The sequence below is a fragment of the Cherax quadricarinatus genome, chromosome 7, assembly GCF_038502225.1.
Source record: "Cherax quadricarinatus isolate ZL_2023a chromosome 7, ASM3850222v1, whole genome shotgun sequence".
In the NCBI taxonomy this organism is placed as follows: Eukaryota; Metazoa; Arthropoda; class Malacostraca; order Decapoda; family Parastacidae; genus Cherax; species Cherax quadricarinatus.
Window position 1 is genome coordinate 67,566,179 of NC_091298.1, and position 21,186 is coordinate 67,587,364.

Genomic DNA, 21,186 nt, shown 5'->3' on the forward strand with positions numbered 1-21,186 from the left:
GGCTGATAGCTACACACTGAGGCTGATAGCTACACACACTGAGGCTGATAGCTACATACACTGAGGCTGATAGCTAAACACTGAGGCTGATAGCTACACTGAGGCTGAAAGCTACACACACTGAGGCTGATAGCTACACACACACACTGAGGCTGATAGCTACACACACACACTGAGGCTGATAGCTACACACTGAGGCTGATAGTTACACATACACTGGGGCTGATAGTTACAAACACACTGAGGCTGATAGCTACACACACACACTGAGGCTGATAGTTACACACACACTGAGGCTGATAGCTACACACAGAGGCTGATAGCTACACACACACTGCGGCTGATAGCTACACACACGCTGAGGCTGATAGCTACTCACACACTGAGACTGATAGCTACACACACACTGAGGCTGATAGCTACACACGCTGAGGCTGATAGCTACTCACACACTGAGGCTGATAGCTACACACACACTGAGGATGATAGCTACACACACACTGAGGCTGATAGCTACACACACACACTGAGGATGATAGCTACACACACACTGAGGCTGATAGCTACACACACACTGAGGATGATAGCTACACACACTGAGGATGATAGCTACACACACATTAAGGATGATAGCTACACACACACTGAGGCTGATAGCTACACACACTCACTGAGGCTGATAGCTACACACACACTGAGGCTGATAGCTACACACACATTGAGGCTGATAGCTACACGCAACACTGAGGATGATAGCTACACACACACTGAGGCTGATAGCTACACACACACTGAGGCTAATAACTACATACACACTGAGGCTGATAACTACACACACACTGAGGCTGATAGCTACACACATACTGAGGCTGATAGCTACACACACACACACACACACACACTGAGGATGATAGCTACACACACTCACACGCAGACAGACACACTCACACACACACACTGAGGCTGATAACTACACACACTGAGGCTGATAGCTACACAAACACTGAGGCTGATAACACACACACTGAGGCTGATAGCTAGACACACACACTGAGGCTGATAGCTACACACACACTGAGGCTGATAACTACACACACACTGATTCTGATAGCTACACACACACACTGAGGCTGATAGCTACACATACACACACACTGAGGATGATAGCTACACGCACACACACTGAGGCTGATAACTTCACACACACTGAGGCTGATAGCTACACACACACACACTGAGGCTGATAGCTACACACACACACACACTGAGGCTGATAGCTACACACACACACTCAGACTGATAGCTACACACACACGCAGACACACACACACACACACACACACTGAGGTTGATAGCTACACTCACACACTGAGACACACACACTGAGGCTGATAGCTACGCACACACACGCTGAGGATGATAGCTACACACACACTGAGGCTGATTACACACACACTGAGGCTGATAGCTACACACACACACTGAGGCTGATAGCTACACACACTGAGGCTGATAGCTACACACACACTGAGGCTGATAGCTACACACACACTGAGGCTGATAGCTACATACACACACACTGAGGCTGATAGCTACACACACACTGAGGCTAATAGCTACATACACACACACTGAGGCTGATAGCTACACACAGACACACTGAGGCTGATAGCTACACACACATCTTGAGCTGCACCTGCCGTGTGTGGGATAACATCTCAGCTGCGAGAGCATCACTAAGGCTGACAGCTACACAATCACTGAGGCTGACAGCTACATACACACATTGAGGCTGATAGCTACACACACCTTGAGCCGTGTGTGGGATAACATCTCAGCTGCGAGAGCATTACTGAGGCTGATAGCTACACACACACACGCACTGAGGATGATAGCCACACACACACATACTGAGGCTGATAGCTACACACATCTTGAGCTGCACCTGCCGTGTGTGGGGTAACATCTCAGCTGCGAGAGCATCACTGAGGCTGATAGCTACACACACACACTGAGGCTGACAGCTACACACACACTGAGCTGCACCTGCCGTGTGTGGGATAACATCTCAGCTGCGAGAGCATCACTGAGGCTGACAGCTACACACACACTGAGGCTGACAGCTACACACACACTGAGGCTGACAGCTACACACACACTGAGCTGCACCTGCCGTGTGTGGGATAACATCTCAGCTGCGAGAGCATCACTGAGGCTGATAGCTACACACACCTTGAGCTGCACCTGCCGTGTGTGGGATAACATCTCAGCTGCGAGAGCATCACTGAGGCTGATAGCTACATACACACACTGAGGCTGATAGCTACACACACCTTGAGCTGCACCTGCCGTGTGTGGGATAACATCTCAGCTGCGAGCGCATCACATTAAAGACGCAGGAAAACAGCAATTAAGTCTTTTATTATGTAAACACACATCTTAAAGCATGTTAGCACGTCACTTGTTTGTCTCAGTGACGTCACCAGGCTTGCTGCGCCTCTCTGGTCAGGTCACTTTTGTTATGGTGTAGGATTATGGTGCAGGATTATGGCGTTATTGTGCGAGGTTGTTGTGTGAGATATCTTGGTACACCTTTGTGATCAGAATGACAGATTAGACTAAGCCAACATCAGCAGCATCATTGTCTAGTTGCTCTCATTGTCTTTCTCCTCTTGTTAGGTAGGTAAAGTTTGTCAGGAAATACTCTTGTTAGGTAGGTAAGGTTTGTCAGGAAATACTCTTGTTAGGTAGGTAAGGTTTGTCAGGAAACACTCTTGTTAGGTAGGTAAGGTTTGTCAGGAAACACTCTTGTTAGGTAGGTAAGGTTTGTCAGGAAATACTCTTGTTAGGTAGGTAAGGTTTGTCAGGAAACACTCTTGTTAGGTAGGTAAGGTTTGTCAGGAAACACTCTTGTTAGGTAGGTAAGGTTTGTCAGGAAACACTCTTGTTAGGTAGGTAAGGTTTGTCAGGAAATACTCTTGTTAGGTAGGTAAGGTTTGTCAGGAAACACTCTTGTTAGGTAGGTAAGGTTTGTCAGGAAACACTCTTGTTAGGTAGGTAAGGTTTGTCAGGAAACACTCTTGTTAGGTAGGTAAGGTTTGTCAGGAAATACTCTTGTTAGGTAGGTAAGTAAGGTTTGTCAGGAAACACTCTTGTTAGGTAGGTAAGGTTTGTCAGGAAACACTCTTGTTAGGTAGGTAAGTAAGGTTTGTCAGGAAACACTCTTGTTAGGTAGGTAAGGTTTGTCAGGAAACACTCTTGTTAGGTAGGTAAGGTTTGTCAGGAAATACTCTTGTTAGGTAGGTAAGGTTTGTCAGGAAATACTCTTGTTAGGTAGGTAAGGTTTGTCAGGAAATACTCTTGTTAGGTAGGTAAGGTTTGTCAGGAAATACTCTTGTTAGGTAGGTAAAGTTTGTCAGGAAATACTCTTGTTAGGTAGGTAAGGTTTGTCAGGAAATACTCTTGTTAGGTAGGTAAGGTTTGTCAGGAAACACTCTTGTTAGGTAGGTAAGGTTTGTCAGGAAATACTCTTGTTAGGTAGGTAAAGTTTGTCAGGAAATACTCTTGTTAGGTAGGTAAGGTTTGTCAGGAAACACTCTTGTTAGTTAGGTAAGGTTTGTCAGGAAACACTCTTGTTAGGTAGGTAAGGTTTGTCAGGAAACACTTGTTAGGTAGGTAAGGTTTGTCAGGAAACACTATTGTTAGGTAGGTAAGGTTTGTCAGGAAACACTTGTTAGGTAGGTAAGGTTTGTCAGGAAACACTTGTTAGGTAGGTAAGGTTTGTCAGGAAACACTTGTTAGGTAGGTAAGGTTTGTCAGGAAACACTCTTGTTAGGTAGGTAAGGTTTGTCAGGAAACACTTGTTAGGTAGGTAAGGTTTGTCAGGAAACACTATTGTTAGGTAGGTAAGGTTTGTCAGGAAACACTCTTGTTAGGTAGGTAAGGTTTGTCAGGAAACACTCTTGTTAGGTAGGTAAGGTTTGTCAGGAAACACTTGTTAGGTAGGTAAGGTTTGTCAGGAAACACTTGTTAGGTAGGTAAGGTTTGTCAGGAAACACTCTTGTTAGGTAGGTAAGGTTTGTCAGGAAACACTTGTTAGGTAGGTAAGGTTTGTCAGGAAACACTATTGTTAGGTAGGTAAGGTTTGTCAGGAAACACTCTTGTTAGGTAGGTAAGGTTTGTCAGGAAACACTTGTTAGGTAGGTAAGGTTTGTCAGGAAACACTCTTGTTAGGTAGGTAAGGTTTGTCAGGAAACACTCTTGTTAGGTAGGTAAGGTTTGTCAGGAAACACTTGTTAGGTAGGTAAGGTTTGTCAGGAAACACTTGTTAGGTAGGTAAGGTTTGTCAGGAAACACTTGTTAGGTAGGTAAGGTTTGTCAGGAAACACTTGTTAGGTAGGTAAGGTTTGTCAGGAAACACTTGTTAGGTAGGTAAGGTTTGTCAGGAAACACTTGTTAGGTAGGTAAGGTTTGTCAGGAAACACTTGTTAGGTAGGTAAGGTTTGTCAGGAAACACTTGTTAGGTAGGTAAGGTTTGTCAGGAAACACTTGTTAGGTAGGTAAGGTTTGTCAGGAAACACTCTTGTTAGGTAGGTAAGGTTTGTCAGGAAACACTTGTTAGGTAGGTAAGGTTTGTCAGGAAACATTCTTGTTAGGTAGGTAAGGTTTGTCAGGAAACACTTGTTAGGTAGGTAAGGTTTGTCAGGAAACATTCTTGTTAGGTAGGTAAGGTTTGTCAGGAAACACTTGTTAGGTAGGTAAGGTTTGTCAGGAAACACTCTTGTTAGGTAGGTAAGGTTTGTCAGGAAACACTTGTTAGGTAGGTAAGGTTTGTCAGGAAACATTCTTGTTAGGTAGGTAAGGTTTGTCAGGAAATACATGTGTTTCCTGAAGCGGGTCTTAGTCATATGATGACTCACAGGTGGAACTTTTGGTCATCTGACCGAGGCCTTCCGCTGGTTATTATTATAACCATATTTTTTGTGTTGGTTTAACAAACAATTTCATAAAGTCTTTGTTGAGAGCTCACTCTAAGTTGGCGTTTGTTCATTCTGGATCATCCTCTGCTTTGTTTATGCCCAATTGTCTTTGTTAAACTAACACAAATATATATATATATATATATATATATATATATATATATATATATATATATATATATATATATATATATATATATATATATATATATATATATATATATATATATATGTCGTGCCGAATATATAAAACTGGTCAATTAGCAAGAACTCATTTAATAAAATTAAGTCCTTTCGAAAATTTTCTCTTATACGTTTAAAGATATATTTTTTTCATAAATGTTCATGTAAAAATTTTTAATTTTGCAACAAAAGAATTTTAGAAAACTTGCCTAACCTTATTATAACAAGAACAATTTATTTTAGCCTAACCTAGCTAAATATATTTTAGATTTGTTTACAATAATTTAATACTAAACAAACACAGTGAAATATGTTTTTTTCGTTAGGTTCAGAATGATTTTGGCGAAATTATTGCATACACAAATTTTCACTTGTTCTATATGGCAAGATGAACGTTGCTATTTAAGCCAAGATCGCAAGTTCTGCCTATTCGACACGACATATATATATATATATATATATATATATATATATATGTCGTGCCGAATATGTAAAACTGGTCAATTAGCAAGAACTCATTCAAAATTAAGTCCTTTCTAAAAATTTCTCTTATACGTTTAAAGATACATTTTTTTCATTAATATTGATGTAAAAATTTTTAATTTTGCACCAAAAGGAACTTAGAAAACTTACCTAACCTTATTATAACAAGCGCAATTTATTTTAGCCTAACCCAACTAAATATATTTTAGATTTGTTTACAATAATTTAATACTAAACAAACACAGTGAAATATATTTTTTTCGTTACGTTCAGCATGATTTTGGCGAAATTATTGTATACACACATTTTCTCTTGTCCTATATGGCAAGATGAGCGTTGATATTTAAGCCAAGATGGCAAGTTCTGCCTATTCGGCACGACATATATATATATATATATATATATATATATATATATATATATATATAAATAATGATTTTCAGACTTTTAAGGTATATAAAACATAGAGGAAAGTTGTAATTGAAACAACTTGGAAGTATAAGTAATAGTTGATAAAGGTGTAGTTGATAGCTGGGGTAAGCCATTGTCTGTCTGCTACCTAGTATCCTGCGTCCTGCTCTTAGCAACCTCTGTATTGTCTTAGCAACCTCTGTATTGTCTTAGCAACCTCTGTATTGTCTTAGCAACCTCTGTATTGTCTTAGCAACCTCTGTATTGTCTTAGCAACCTCTGTGCTGTCTTAACAACCTCTGTATTATCTTAGCAACCTCTGTATTGTCTTAGCAACCTCTGTACTGTCTTAGCAACCTCTGTATTATCTTAGCAACCTCTGTATTGTCTTAGCAACCTCTGTATTGTCTTAGCAACCTCTGTACTGTCTTAGCAACCTCTGTATTGTCTTAGCAACCTCTGTATTGTCTTAGCAACCTCTGTATTGTCTTAGCAACCTCTGTATTGTCTTAGCAACCTCTGTATTGTCTTAGCAACCTCTGTATTGTCTTAGCAACCTCTGTATTGTCTTAGCAACCTCTGTGCTGTCTTAACAACCTCTGTATTATCTTAGCAACCTCTGTATTGTCTTAGCAACCTCTGTATTGTCTTAGCAACCTCTGTATTGTCTTAGCAACCTCTGTATTGTCTTAGCAACCTCTGTATTGTCTTAGCAACCTCTGTGCTGTCTTAACAACCTCTGTATTATCTTAGCAACCTCTGTATTGTCTTAGCAACCTCTGTACTGTCTTAGCAACCTCTGTATTATCTTAGCAACCTCTGTATTGTCTTAGCAACCTCTGTATTGTCTTAGCAACCTCTGTACTGTCTTAGCAACCTCTGTATTATCTTAGCAACCTCTGTATTGTCTTAGCAACCTCTGTACTGTCTTAACAACCTTTGTATTATCTTAGCAACCTTTGTATTGTCTTAGCAACCTCTGTACTGTCTTAACAACCTCTGTATTATCTTAGCAACCTCTGTATTGTCTTAGCAACCTCTGTATTGTCTTAGCAACCTCTGTATTATCTTAGCAACCTCTGTACTGTCTTAGCAACCTCTGTACTGCCGTAACAACCTCTGTATTGTCTTAGCAACCTCTGTACTGTCTTAACAACCTCTGTCTTATCTTAGCAACCTCTGTATTGTCTTAGCAACCTCTGTACTGTCTTAGCAAACTCTGTACTGTCTTAGCAACCTCTGTACCGTCATAGCAACCTCTGTATTGCCTTAGCAACCTCTGTATTGTTTTAGCAACCTCTGTACTGTCTTAGCAACCTCTGTATTATCTTAGCAGCCTCTGTACCGTCTTAGCAACCTCTGTATTGTCTTAGCAACCTCTGTATTGTCTTAGCAACCTATGATTGTCTTAGCAACCTCTGTATTGTCTTAGCAACCTCTGTATTGTTTTAGCAACCTCTGTACTGTCTTAGCAACCTCTGTATTATCTTAGCAACCTCTGTATTGTCTTAGCAACCTCTGTATTGTCTTAGCAACCTCTGTACTGTCTTAGCAACCTCTCTATTGTCGTAGCAACCTCTTTACTGTCTTAGCAACCTCTGTACTGTCTTAGCAACCTCTGTACCGTCTTAGCAACCTCTGTACTGTCTTAGCAACCTCTGTACCGTCTTAGCAACCTATGTACTGTCTTAGCAACCTCTGTACTGTCTTAGCAACCTCTGTACCGTCTTAGCAACCTCTGTACTGTCTTAGCAACCTCTGTACCGTCTTAGCAACCTCTGTACTGTCTTAGCAACCTCTGAATGGCTTAGCAACCTCTCTATTGTGTTAGCAACCTCTGTATTGTCTTAGCAACCTCCGTATTGTCTTAGCAACCTCTGTATTGTCTTAGCAAAGTCTCTACTGTCTTAGCAACCTGTGTACTGCACTTAGCAACTTTGGTACTGCTCTTAGGAGCCTCCATTCTACTGCCAAGGATTCCCTTGCCACTCTCAGAAACACCCGTCCTACCCCCAGTTACCTCTGTCTCACTCCTAGGGCCCTCTCTCTTGATAAAGTCGCCAGGCAGGTGAAATTATCTTGCTTTAGTTCCACAAACATGCAAAGATCTCCCATACACTCTCATTTTCTCTCTTGTCACGCGTGTTTTTGAACTCCAAGATTAAAATGTGTGAAAAGGGGTTAGCATATGCCGAGCTCTGCCCCCTAGAACCACAGAAAGTGGCAGATTATGCCGAGCTCTGCCCCCTAGAACCACAGAAAGTGGCAGATTATGCCGAGCTCTGCCCCCTAGAACCACAGAAAGTGGCAGATTAGCCATAACTATCAGCCAATCAGAGAAGTGTGATGATATACCACAGTGCAGACTCCTGGCCACTCACTACAGTCAGTAATGTACCAAGGTGCAGACTCCTGGCCACTCACTACAGTCAGTAATGTACCAAGGTGCAGACTCCTGGCCACTCACTACAGTCAGTAATGTACCAAGGTGCAGACTCCTGGCCACTCACTACAGTCACTAATATACCAAGGTGCAGACTCCTGGCCACTCACTACAGTCACTAATATACCAAGGTGCAGACTCCTGGCCACTCACTACAGTCACTAATACACCAAGGTGCAGACTCCTGGCCACTCACTACAGTCACTAATATACCAAGGTGCAGACTCCTGGCCACTCACTACAGTCACTAATATACCAAGGTGCAGACTCCTGGCCACTCACTACAGTCACTAATATACCAAGGTGCAGACTCCTGGCCACTCACTACAGTCACTAATATACCAAGGTGCAGACTCCTGGCCACTCACTACAGTCACTAATATACCAAGGTGCAGACTCCTGGCCACTCACTACAGTCACTAATATACCAAGGTGCAGACTCCTGGCCACTCACTACAGTCACTAATATACCAAGGTGCAGACTCCTGGCCACTCACTACAGTCACTAATATACCAAGGTGCAGACTCCTGGCCACTCACTACAGTCACTAATATACCAAGGTGCAGACTCCTGGTCACTCACTACAGTCACTAATATACCAAGGTGCAGACTCCTGGCCACTCACTACAGTCACTAATATACCAAGGTGCAGACTCCTGGCCACTCACTACAGTCACTAATATACCAAGGTGCAGACTCCTGGCCACTCACTACAGTCACTAATATACCAAGGTGCAGACTCCTGGCCACTCACTACAGTCACTAGTATACCAAGGTGCAGACTCCTGGCCACTCACTTCAGTCACTAATATACCAAGGTGCAGACTCCTGGCCACTCACTACAGTCACTAATATACCAAGGTGCAGACTCCTGGCCACTCACTACAGTCACTAATATACCAAGGTGCAGATTCCTGGCCACTCACTACAGTCACTAATATACCAAGGTGCAGACTCCTGGCCACTCACTACAGTCACTAATATACCAAGGTGCAGACCCCTGGCCACTCACTACAGTCACTAATATACCAAGGTGCAGATTCCTGGCCACTCACTACAGTCACTAATATACCAAGGTGCAGATTCCTGGCCACTCACTACAGTCACTAATATACTAAGGTGCAGACTCCTGGCCACTCACTACAGTCACTAATATACCAAGGTGCAGACTCCTGGCCACTCACTACAGTCACTAATATACCAAGGTGCAGACTCCTGGCCACTCACTACAGTCACTAATATACCAAGGTGCAGACTCCTGGCCACTCACTACAGTCACTAATATACCAAGGTGCAGATTCCTGGCCACTCACTACAGTCACTAATATACCAAGGTGCAGATTCCTGGCCACTCACTACAGTCACTAATATACTAAGGTGCAGACTCCTGGCCACTCACTACAGTCACTAATATACCAAGGTGCAGACTCCTGGCCACTCACTACAGTCACTAATATACCAAGGTGCAGACTCCTGGCCACTCACTACAGTCACTAATATACCAAGGTGCAGACTCCTGGCCACTCACTACAGTCACTAATATACCAAGGTGCAGACTCCTGGCCACTCACTACAGTCACTAATATACCAAGGTGCAGACTCCTGGCCACTCACTACAGTCACTAATATACCAAGGTGCAGATTCCTGGCCACTCACTACAGTCACTAATATACTAAGGTGCAGACTCCTGGCCACTCACTACAGTCACTAATATACCAAGGTGCAGACTCCTGGCCACTCACTACAGTCACTAATATACCAAGGTGCAGACTCCTGGCCACTCACTACAGTCACTAATATACCAAGGTGCAGACTCCTGGCCACTCACTACAGTCACTAATATACCAAGGTGCAGACTCCTGGCCACTCACTACAGTCACTAATATACCAAGGTGCAGACTCCTGGCCACTCACTACAGTCACTAATATACCAAGGTGCAGACTCCTGGCCACTCACTACAGTCACTAATATACCAAGGTGCAGACTCCTGGCCACTCACTACAGTCACTAATATACCAAGGTGCAGACTCCTGGCCACTCACTACAGTCACTAATATACCAAGGTGCAGACTCCTGGCCACTCACTACAGTCACTAATATACCAAGGTGCAGACTCCTGGCCACTCACTACAGTCACTAATATACCAAGGTGCAGACTCCTGGCCACTCACTACAGTCACTAATATACCAAGGTGCAGACTCCTGGCCACTCACTACAGTCACTAATATACCAAGGTGCAGACTCCTGGCCACTCACTACAGTCACTAATATACCAAGGTGCAGACTCCTGGCCACTCACTACAGTCACTAATATACCAAGGTGCAGACTCCTGACAACTCGCTAGGCACATTAATTAGGCCTGGCTACACTTGCATTCTCTTCCCTGCCAGTCTTGTCACTAAGCACTAATAATATACATCACCTGGGTCACGTGGATCACTTTACCTTAGAGTTGCTGGCACCAGGCAGCTGGCACCCCTTGACGGGGTGTTGTGAGGATAATATATAAAGAATGAGACACTGAGTGTGTAAACAGCTCCAAGATACCTTTAATTCTGACTATCACCACAGCCAGGTCAGGTAGCAGGTCTCTTTAATCACTTCATGAAGCATGTATCTTGAACCACTTTAGTAAGGTCTCTCACCTTGCAACAATCAGGGGGAGGGGTTGATTGTACCTCAACCACTGTAGTAAGGTGCGTCTCCTCACAACACTCAGGGGGAGGGGTTGGCTGTACCTCAACCACTGTAGTAAGGTGCGTCTCCTCACAACAATCAGGGGGAGGGGTTGATTGTACCTCAACCACTGTAGTAAGGTGTGTCTTCCCTCACAACAATCAGGGGGAGGGGTTGATTGTACCTCAACCACTGTAGTAAGGTGCGTCTCCTCGCAACAATCAAGGGGAGGGGTTGATTGTACCTCAAACACTGTAGTAAGGTGTGTCTTCCCTCACAACAATCAGTGGGAAGGGTTGACTGTACCTCAACCACTGTAGTAAGGTGTGTCTTCCTTCACAACAATCAGTGGGAAGGGTTGACTGTGCCTCAACCACTGTAGTAAGGTGTCTTCCTTCACAACAGTCAGGGGGAGGGGTTGATTGTACTTCAACCACTGTAGTAAGGTGTGTCTTCCCTCACAACAATCAGTGGGAAGGGTTGACTGTGTCTCAACCACTGTAGTAAGGTGTCTTCCTTCACAACAATCAGGGGGAGGGGTTGATTGTACCTCAACCACTGTAGTAAGGTGTGTCTTCCCTCACAACAATCAGTGGGAAGGGTTGACTGTACTTCAACCACTGTAGTAAGGTGTGTCTTCCCTCACAACAATCAGTGGGAAGGGTTGATTGTACCTCAACCACTGTAGTAAGGTGTGTCTTCCCTCACAACAATCAGTGGGAAGGGTTGACTGTGCCTCAACCACTGTAGTAAGGTGCGTCTCCTCGCAACAATCAGGGGGAGGGGTTGATTGTACTTCAACCACTGTAGTAAGGTGTGTCTTCCCTCACAACAATCAGTGGGAAGGGTTGACTGTGCCTCAACCACTGTAGTAAGGTGTGTCTTCCCTCACAACAATCAGTGGGAAGGGTTGACTGTGCCTCAACCACTGTAGTAAGGTGTGTCTTCCCTCACAACAATCAGTGGGAAGGGTTGACTGTGCCTCAACCACTGTAGTAAGGTGTGTCTTCCCTCACAACAATCAGTGGGAAGGGTTGACTGTGCCTCAACCACTGTAGTAAGGTGCGTCTCCCCTCACAACAATCAGTGGGAAGGGTTGACTGTGCCTCAACCACTGTAGTAAGGTGCGTCTCCCCTCACAACAATCAGTGGGAAGGGTTGACTGTGCCTCAACCACTGTAGTAAGGTGCGTCTCCCCTCACAACATACACTCATGGGGAAGAGAGAGACACTCCATCAACCACCAATCTCACAATAGTAAATTAGATGAGGAAATTAGCTCTGTTTCCTTGGAGTTCCTGATTAGTTGGATTACGGCTGTTTTGTCCCCTTGTGTGACCTTGAAGATCCCTCTCTCTCTACGTGTATTCATTCCCACTCTCCCTCTCCTCTCCCACTCCCATCCACTACCCATCGTCTCCTTGCACTTCCTCATCATCTCACATACAGATAGCTTCTCCATCCCTCACACACAACACATTATAATCCTGATATATAAACCTGATTTAAGTGAATATTTTACAACATTTCAGTACCCCTCAGAGCCGTGGCAGAGAAGCACTCTAAAATCTTGTCATATTCTTTCCACCATAAATGGTAACAAATACTTGCAGATATGCGTGAAGTGATCTAATTCTGGAAAAATGCCACACACACACTTCCGAAATACCAACAGATATTTCTGAATTTTGTCGAGTGTCATTGACTATTCAAGTAATTCCTTGAGAGTCATGTAATGTTGCTCAAGTTCAAGCGTCAACAATTGCTGTCAAGAAAAACACACTTTGCAAAACAAGTTTTTATTGGGGCAACGTTTTGCAATGTATAGAACTTAAATAAGTGAGAGAACTTACTCAAGTTCTATACAAAGACAGACATTGTACTAATAAAAAATGCTGCTGAATTCTGCTTTTTTTTCACTGTTCACGTCAGTGCGATATTCAGATGAGAGTATTTAAGTTCTTTATTGGTTATTGGGATAATAGGAAGATGGATAAATGGGGAGGCAATAACTATGTACAGCTACGTGTAACACCATAATCGCTCTCTTCCGTCGTTCTCTCTCTCCCTTACCTCAGATGTTTACATCTACAGCGACCTCTTACTGTATTGACCTATACAATACCTTGTATCGTAATGTATTTGTTTTCCGGAGAAAAAATAAGTGATCTGATTCAGGTAATTAGATTTGGCCTGTCTATGTGTTCTTAGAAGAATCTGTACGTGTTTTCTCGTATATATATATATATATATATATATATATATATATATATATATATATATATATATATATATATATATATATATATATATATATATATATATATATATATATATATATATATATATATATATATATATATATATATATATATATATATATATATATATATATATATATATATATATATATGAAATGTAAATTTTTAATATATCTAAAATTATTTATATAGTTGTGGTAATGGTTAATAATTATTATATATATATATATATATATATATATATATATATATATATATATATATATATATATATATATATATATATATATATATATATATATATATATAGTGACTTGTACATATAAGGCATATTAAATACAGTATAACCATCCTAGATTATAATATTCCTTAATTGATCTGTGTTCATCTTATATCTCAAGCTATGCATCCATGCATCATTATTTATATAATATTGTGTATATTTCTTTCTGACTTTGATATTTATATATATAGTGCCACTAAAGTTATTTATATATATACCGCCACTAAAGTTATTCGCTCTTTATTCAACACACCAGCCGAAGACTGGAGAGGTCAGTGCTTATGATCCATCAGTTGCATGTTGTCCCTTACCTAGCTGCACTACCCTTACCCTTCCTTACCTAGCTGCACTACCCTTACCCTTCCTTACCTAGCTGCACTACCCTTACCCTTCCTTACCTAGCTGCACTACCCTTACCCTTCCTTACCTAGCTGCACTACCCTTACCCTTCCTTACCTAGCTGCACTACCCTTACCCTTCCTTACCTAGCTGCACTACCCTTACCCTTCCTTACCTAGCTGCACTACCCTTACCCTTCCTTACCTAGCTGCACTACCCTTACCCTTCCTTACCTAGCTGCACTACCCTTACCCTTCCTTACCTAGCTGCACTACCCTTACCCTTCCTTACCTAGCTGCACTACCCTTACCCTTCCTTACCTAGCTGCACTACCCTTACCCTTCCTTACCTAGCTGCACTACCCTTACCCTTCCTTGCCTAGCTGCACTACCCTTACCCTTCCTTAAATATTAACCACCTGCCTTCCTTAAATATTACCCACCTGCCTTCCTTAAATATTACCCACCTGCCTTCCTTAAATATTACCCACCTGCCTTCCTTAAATATTACCCACCTGCCTTCCTTAAATATTAACCATCTACCTTAAATATTAACCACCTGCCTTCCTTAAATATTAACCATCCGCCTTCCTTAAATATTAACCATCTGCCTTCCTTAAATATTACCTACCTGCCTTCCTGAAATATTACCCACCTGCCTTCCTTAAATATTACCTACCTGAATCCCTTAAATATTACCCATTTGCCTTAAACATTTCTTCAGTGTTTCATTATTTTGTCCGTTAAAATTAAAATTCAACATTAACTACGAAGGAGAGTGAAAGTCACAATATTGTGACTGGAACAATACTGTGACTGGAACAATATTGTGACTGGAACAATACTGTGACTGGAACAATACTGTGACTGGAACAATACTGTGACTGGAACAATATTGTGACTGGAACAATACTGTGACTGGAACAATACAGTGACTGGAACAATACAGTGACTGGAACAATACTGTGACTGGAACAATACTGTGACTGGAACAATACAGTGACTGGAACAATACTGTGACTGGAACAATACTGTGACTGGAACAATACAGTGACTGGAACAATACTGTGACTGGAACAATACAGTGACTGGAACAATACTGTGACTGGAACAATACTGTGACTGGAACAATACAGTGACTGGAACAATACTGTGACTGGAACAATACAGTGACTGGAACAATACTGTGACTGGAACAATACTGTGACTGGAACAATACAGTGACTGGAACAATACAGTGACTGGAACAATGCAGTGACTGGAACAATACAGTGACTGGAACAATACAGTGACTGGAACAATTCAGCAATAACGCAGACAACGTAATGGTCCCTCCTAGATCATTATCAAGTCACAGTTGAGCCAGAAAATAGAGAAAAAACCAGAAAACAATTTTTCCTAGCAAAATTTGATACCTTATGCTATTGAATAGTTACTGTTCCTTTTTTTTAACAGAAACTAACTATGTATGAAGTAAAGTAGGTAATGAGAGAGGAAGGTGGGAGTAAGAAAGCTTAAAAATAGGTCAGAAAGTAATATCAGTAGTAGTTTTAGTGGGAGACTAAGTGAGATGACACATTACATCTCGAGGGAATGGAGAACTTGTGTTACCTCCACTCCGTCATCACACTTTACTGTAGATGCTGATGTAGAAAGAGAAGAAGGAGGGAGCACAACAGTAGGCCAACTGGCCCATGCTAGGAAAGAAGGAAGAAGTAAGCATCAAGACGCAGAGAATGTGAAGTCAAGAGGTAAGAAGGCTAAGGTTATGTCATGTCAAGAATGTTCTGAAGCTCAGAACATTTGATATTATGCTGGAACATCACAGTTAAATGAACACTTGTCAAATAAAAGAAATCATCGTACATTGAAACGAAGATGGAACAAATGTGTTTTTTATATTTCGACGAAGGTCTGAGGCCGTCTTCAGCAGATTCTCCTGAGGAGAACCTCACACCGAGGTGGATTGTACACAACAATTTTTTTTCCTCTCCTTGTGGGTTGATTCTTTTTATATGACAATGTATTGAGCAGAACGATCATCAACACAAACAAAATGGGACTAAGATTTATGTGTAAGAACCTTATTAACATCCATCTGTGAAAGCTACAAGAGTGAGAGACCAGTTCGTGTTATGACTGTCACCACCAGTTTTAACAGAGGATCAGTTCGTGTTATGACTGTCACCACCAGTTTTAACAGAGGATCAGTTCATGTTATGACTGTCACCACCAGTTTTAACAGAGGATCAGTTCGTGTTATGACTGTCATCACCAGTTTTAACAGAGGATCAGTTCATGTTATGACTGTCATCACCAGTTTTAACAGAGGATCAGTTCATGTTATGACTGTCATCACCAGTTTTAACAGAGGATCAGTTCATGTTATGACTGTCATCACCAGTTTTAACAGAGGATCAGTTCGTGTTATGACTGTCACCACCACTAATGAAACAGAACGCTGCCACATAGGCATGTAGTTGAGGGAAAAAGAAAAATAACGTGGCACGGAACAGTGGATTTGAACATCAAAGAGGCAAGTTTTATTTCCATTTAACTTTGAACTTGGTAGATGGATCAAGATTGAGGACAACAAGGGAGGGTTGGAAGAGACTAGGAGTACGTGGCCAGAGAGCAGACACATCATTTACATAGTGAAGCCAGAGAGACAGAAGGACCTACATCATTGCTTGCAAATACAACTGTCTGGAAATATTGCATTTGAAGGTTAGCAAGAGCAAGAGAGAGAGGTAAACCCTTAGCAACACTGAAGGCTTGCCAAGAAAAATTGTCGTGGAAGAAAAATGAGTTGAAATCCACAGAATGGCTAATAAAATCAAGAAATACGTTATTAGCTACAAGGAGATGTTATAGCTTTCTCTGCTCCCTTCCCTCACTGACCTTCCCTCTGAGAACATTATCAAGAGGGATATTAGTAAAGAGAGACTGCATCAAAATTTAGCATCTTACAAGTAGGATGAAGTGACGGAGGTGAGCTATCAGCTAAGAGGATGAGAGACAGCCATTAAAGGTAATGATGGGGGCTTACTGGAGCAACAAACTTGTGAATTCTAGGAGGGCCATAGAAAGCAGAGTAGAACATATAATAGGGAAACATTTAGCAAGATCAAAACCAGGAGAGCAGAGAGTAGAAAGAGAGGACGTAAATTGTCAGTAACATCAGTAACATCTCTCTTTTCTTTAGAGATCAAAGCTATTAAATAAATTGGTCAATTGCTAAAACTGTCTGCCCTTCTAACTTTTACAGACACCGTCTTCTGACTCAGCTCTTATACACAACCTCTCTAACAACCTTCTAACCTTTAGAAATACTGTGTTGTTGACTCAGCTCTTATACACAACCTCTCTAACAACCTTCTAACCTTTAGAAATACTGTGTTGTTGACTCAGCTCTTATACACAACCTCTCTAACAACCTTCTAACCTTTAGAAATACTGTGTTGTTGACTCAGCTCTTATACACAACCTCTCTAACAACCTTCTAACCTTTAGAAATACTGTGTTGTTGACTCAGCTCTTATACACAACCTCTCTAACAACCTTCTAACCTTTAGAAATACTGTGTTGTTGACTCAGCTCTTATACACAACCTCTCTAACAACCTTCTAACCTTTAGAAATACTGTGTTGTTGACTCAGCTCTTATACACAACCTCTCTAACAACCTTCTAACCTTTAGAAATACTGTGTTGTTGACTCAGCTCTTATACACAACCTCTCTAACAACCTTCTAACCTTTAGAAATACTGTGTTGTTGACTCAGCTCTTATACACAACCTCTCTAACAACCTTCTAACCTTTAGAAATACTGTGTTGTTGACTCAGCTCTTATACACAACCTCTCTAACAACCTTCTAACCTTTAGAAATACTGTGTTGTTGACTCAGCTCTTATACACAACCTCTCTAACAACCTTCTAACCTTTAGAAATACTGTGTTGTTGACTCAGCTCTTATACACAACTTTCCTAACATGAATCTTAGTCCCAGCTTTGTTCCAGTAGGTGTTTGTCTTTCTAAGTATTGCCAAATGTCCTGATCTTCAGGACACTCATGATATGACCCTGAACTTCTCTCCTCATTTCTCGAACTGTCTTCTAGAATTTATTTCACCTTTCTTCTGACTTGAATTACTCGCTTCTCCATTCCTGCCTAACATGGACCAATAGGCCTACTGTGAAGCTTTTCTTCTGTTTTCTTATATACTGAGAGTATCTTGTTTACTTCCCTTCCTCAACATCATTGTTAAGAGGCCTAAAGACACCTTGACTCGGTAAATATGTCCAGTGATCCTCCCACCTTCATCCTAGACAACAACCCGACCCAACCTAACATATCCAGTGATCCTCCCACCTTCATCCTAGACAACAGCCCGACCCAACCTAACATATCCAGTGATCCTCCCACCTTCATCCTAGACAACAACCCGACCCAACCTAACATATCCAGTGATCCTCCCACCTTCATTCTAGACAACAACCCGACCCAACCTAACATATCCAGTGATCCTCCCACCTTCATTCTAGACAACAACCCGACCCAACCTAACATATCCAGTGATCCTCCCACCTTCATCCTAGACAACACCCCAACCCAACCTAACATATCCAGTGATCCTCCCACCTTCATTCTAGACAACAACCCGACCCAACCTAACATATCCAGTGATCCTCCCACCTTCATTCTAGACAACAACCCGACCCAACCTAACATATCCAGTGATCCTCCCACCTTCATTCTAGACAACAACCCGACCCAACCTAACATATCCAGTGATCCTCCCACCTTCATTCTAGACAACAACCCGACCCAACCTAACATATCCAGTGATCCTCCCACCTTCATCCTAGACAACAACCCGACCCAACCTAACATATCCAGTGATCCTCCCACCTTCATCCTAGACAACAACCCAACCCAACCTAACATATCCAGTGATCCTCCCACCTTCATCCTAGACAACAACCCAACCCAACCTAACATATCCAGTGATCCTCCCACCTTCATCCTAGACAACACCCCAACCCAACCTAACATATCCAGTGATCCCCCCACCTTCATCCTAGACAACAACCCAACCCAACCTAACATATCCAGTGATCCTCCCACCTTCATCCTAGACAACAACCCAACCCAACCTAACATATCCAGTGATCCTCCCACCTTCATCCTAGACAACACCCCAACCCAACCTAACATATCCAGTGATCCTCCCATCTTCATCCTAGACAACAACCCAACCCAACCTAACATATCCAGTGATCCTCCCACCTTCATCCTAGACAACACCCCAACCCAACCTAACATATCCAGTGATCCTCCCATCTTCATCCTAGACAACAACCCAACCCAACCTAACATATCCAGTGATCCTCCCACCTTCATCCTAGACAACACCCCAACCCAACCTAACATATCCAGTGATCCTCCCACCTTCATCCTAGACAACAACCCAACCCAACCTAACATATCCAGTGATCCTCCCACCTTCATCCTAGACAACACCCCAACCCAACCTAACATATCCAGTGATCCTCCCACCTTCATCCTAGACAACAACCCAACCCAACCTAACATATCCAGTGATCCTCCCACCTTCATCCTAGACAACAACCCAACCCAACCTAACATATCCAGTGATCCTCCCACCTTCATCCTAGACAACACCCCAACCCAACCTAACATATCCAGTGATCCTCCCACCTTCATCCTAGACAACAACCCAACCCAACCTAACATATCCAGTGATCCTCCCACCTTCATCCTAGACAACAACCCGACCCAACCTAACATATCCAGTGATCCTCCCACCTTCATCCTAGACAACAACCCAACCCAACCTAACATATCCAGTGATCCTCCCACCTTCATCCTAGACAACAACCCAACCCAACCTAACATATCCAGTGATCCTCCCACCTTCATCCTAGACAACACCCCAACCCAACCTAACATATCCAGTGATCCCCCCACCTTCATCCTAGACAACAACCCAACCCAACCTAACATATCCAGTGATCCTCCCACCTTCATCCTAGACAACAACCCAACCCAACCTAACATATCCAGTGATCCTCCCACCTTCATCCTAGACAACACCCCAACCCAACCTAACATATCCAGTGATCCTCCCATCTTCATCCTAGACAACAACCCAACCCAACCTAACATATCCAGTGATCCTCCCACCTTCATCCTAGACAACACCCCAACCCAACCTAACATATCCAGTGATCCTCCCATCTTCATCCTAGACAACAACCCAACCCAACCTAACATATCCAGTGATCCTCCCACCTTCATCCTAGACAACACCCCAACCCAACCTAACATATCCAGTGATCCTCCCACCTTCATCCTAGACAACAACCCAACCCAACCTAACATATCCAGTGATCCTCCCACCTTCATCCTAGACAACACCCCAACCCAACCTAACATATCCAGTGATCCTCCCACCTTCATCCTAGACAACAACCCAACCCAACCTAACATATCCAGTGATCCTCCCACCTTCATCCTAGACAACAACCCAACCCAACCTAACATATCCAGTGATCCTCCCACCTTCATCCTAGACAACACCCCAACCCAACCTAACATATCCAGTGATCCTCCCACCTTCATCCTAGACAACAACCCAACCCAACCTAACATATCCAGTGATCCTCCCACCTTCATTCTAGACAACAACCCAACCCAACCCAACCTAACATATCCAGTGATCCTCCCACCTTCATCCTAGACAACACCCCAACCCAACCTAACATATCCAGTGATCCTCCCACCTTCATCCTAGACAACACCCCAACCCAACCTAACATATCCAGTGATCCTCCCACCTTCATCCTAGACAACACCCCAACCCAACCTAACATATCCAGTGATCCTCCCACCTTTATCCTAGACAACAACCCAACCCAACCTAACATATCCAGTGATCCTCCCACCTTCATTCTAGACAACAACCCAACCCAACCCAACCTAACATATCCAGTGATCCTCCCACCTTCATCCTAGACAACACCCCAACCCAACCTAACATATCCAGTGATCCTCCCACCTTCATCCTAGACAACAGCCCAACCCAACCTAACATATCCAG

At 42.7% G+C, this 21,186-nt stretch overlaps 1 protein-coding gene across 1 annotated transcript in view; it reads left to right on the forward strand.

The window, feature by feature from the left end:
- Positions 1–21,186, forward strand: part of LOC128686986 (coiled-coil domain-containing protein AGAP005037) — a gene marked incomplete at its 5' end in the record, with an annotated part of 674,061 nt that overhangs the window by 141,527 nt on the left and 511,348 nt on the right. Inside the window, 1 exon segment of the mRNA XM_070082672.1 lies at positions 13,981–13,995. Coding sequence (XP_069938773.1) covers positions 13,981–13,995 — 15 coding nt within the window.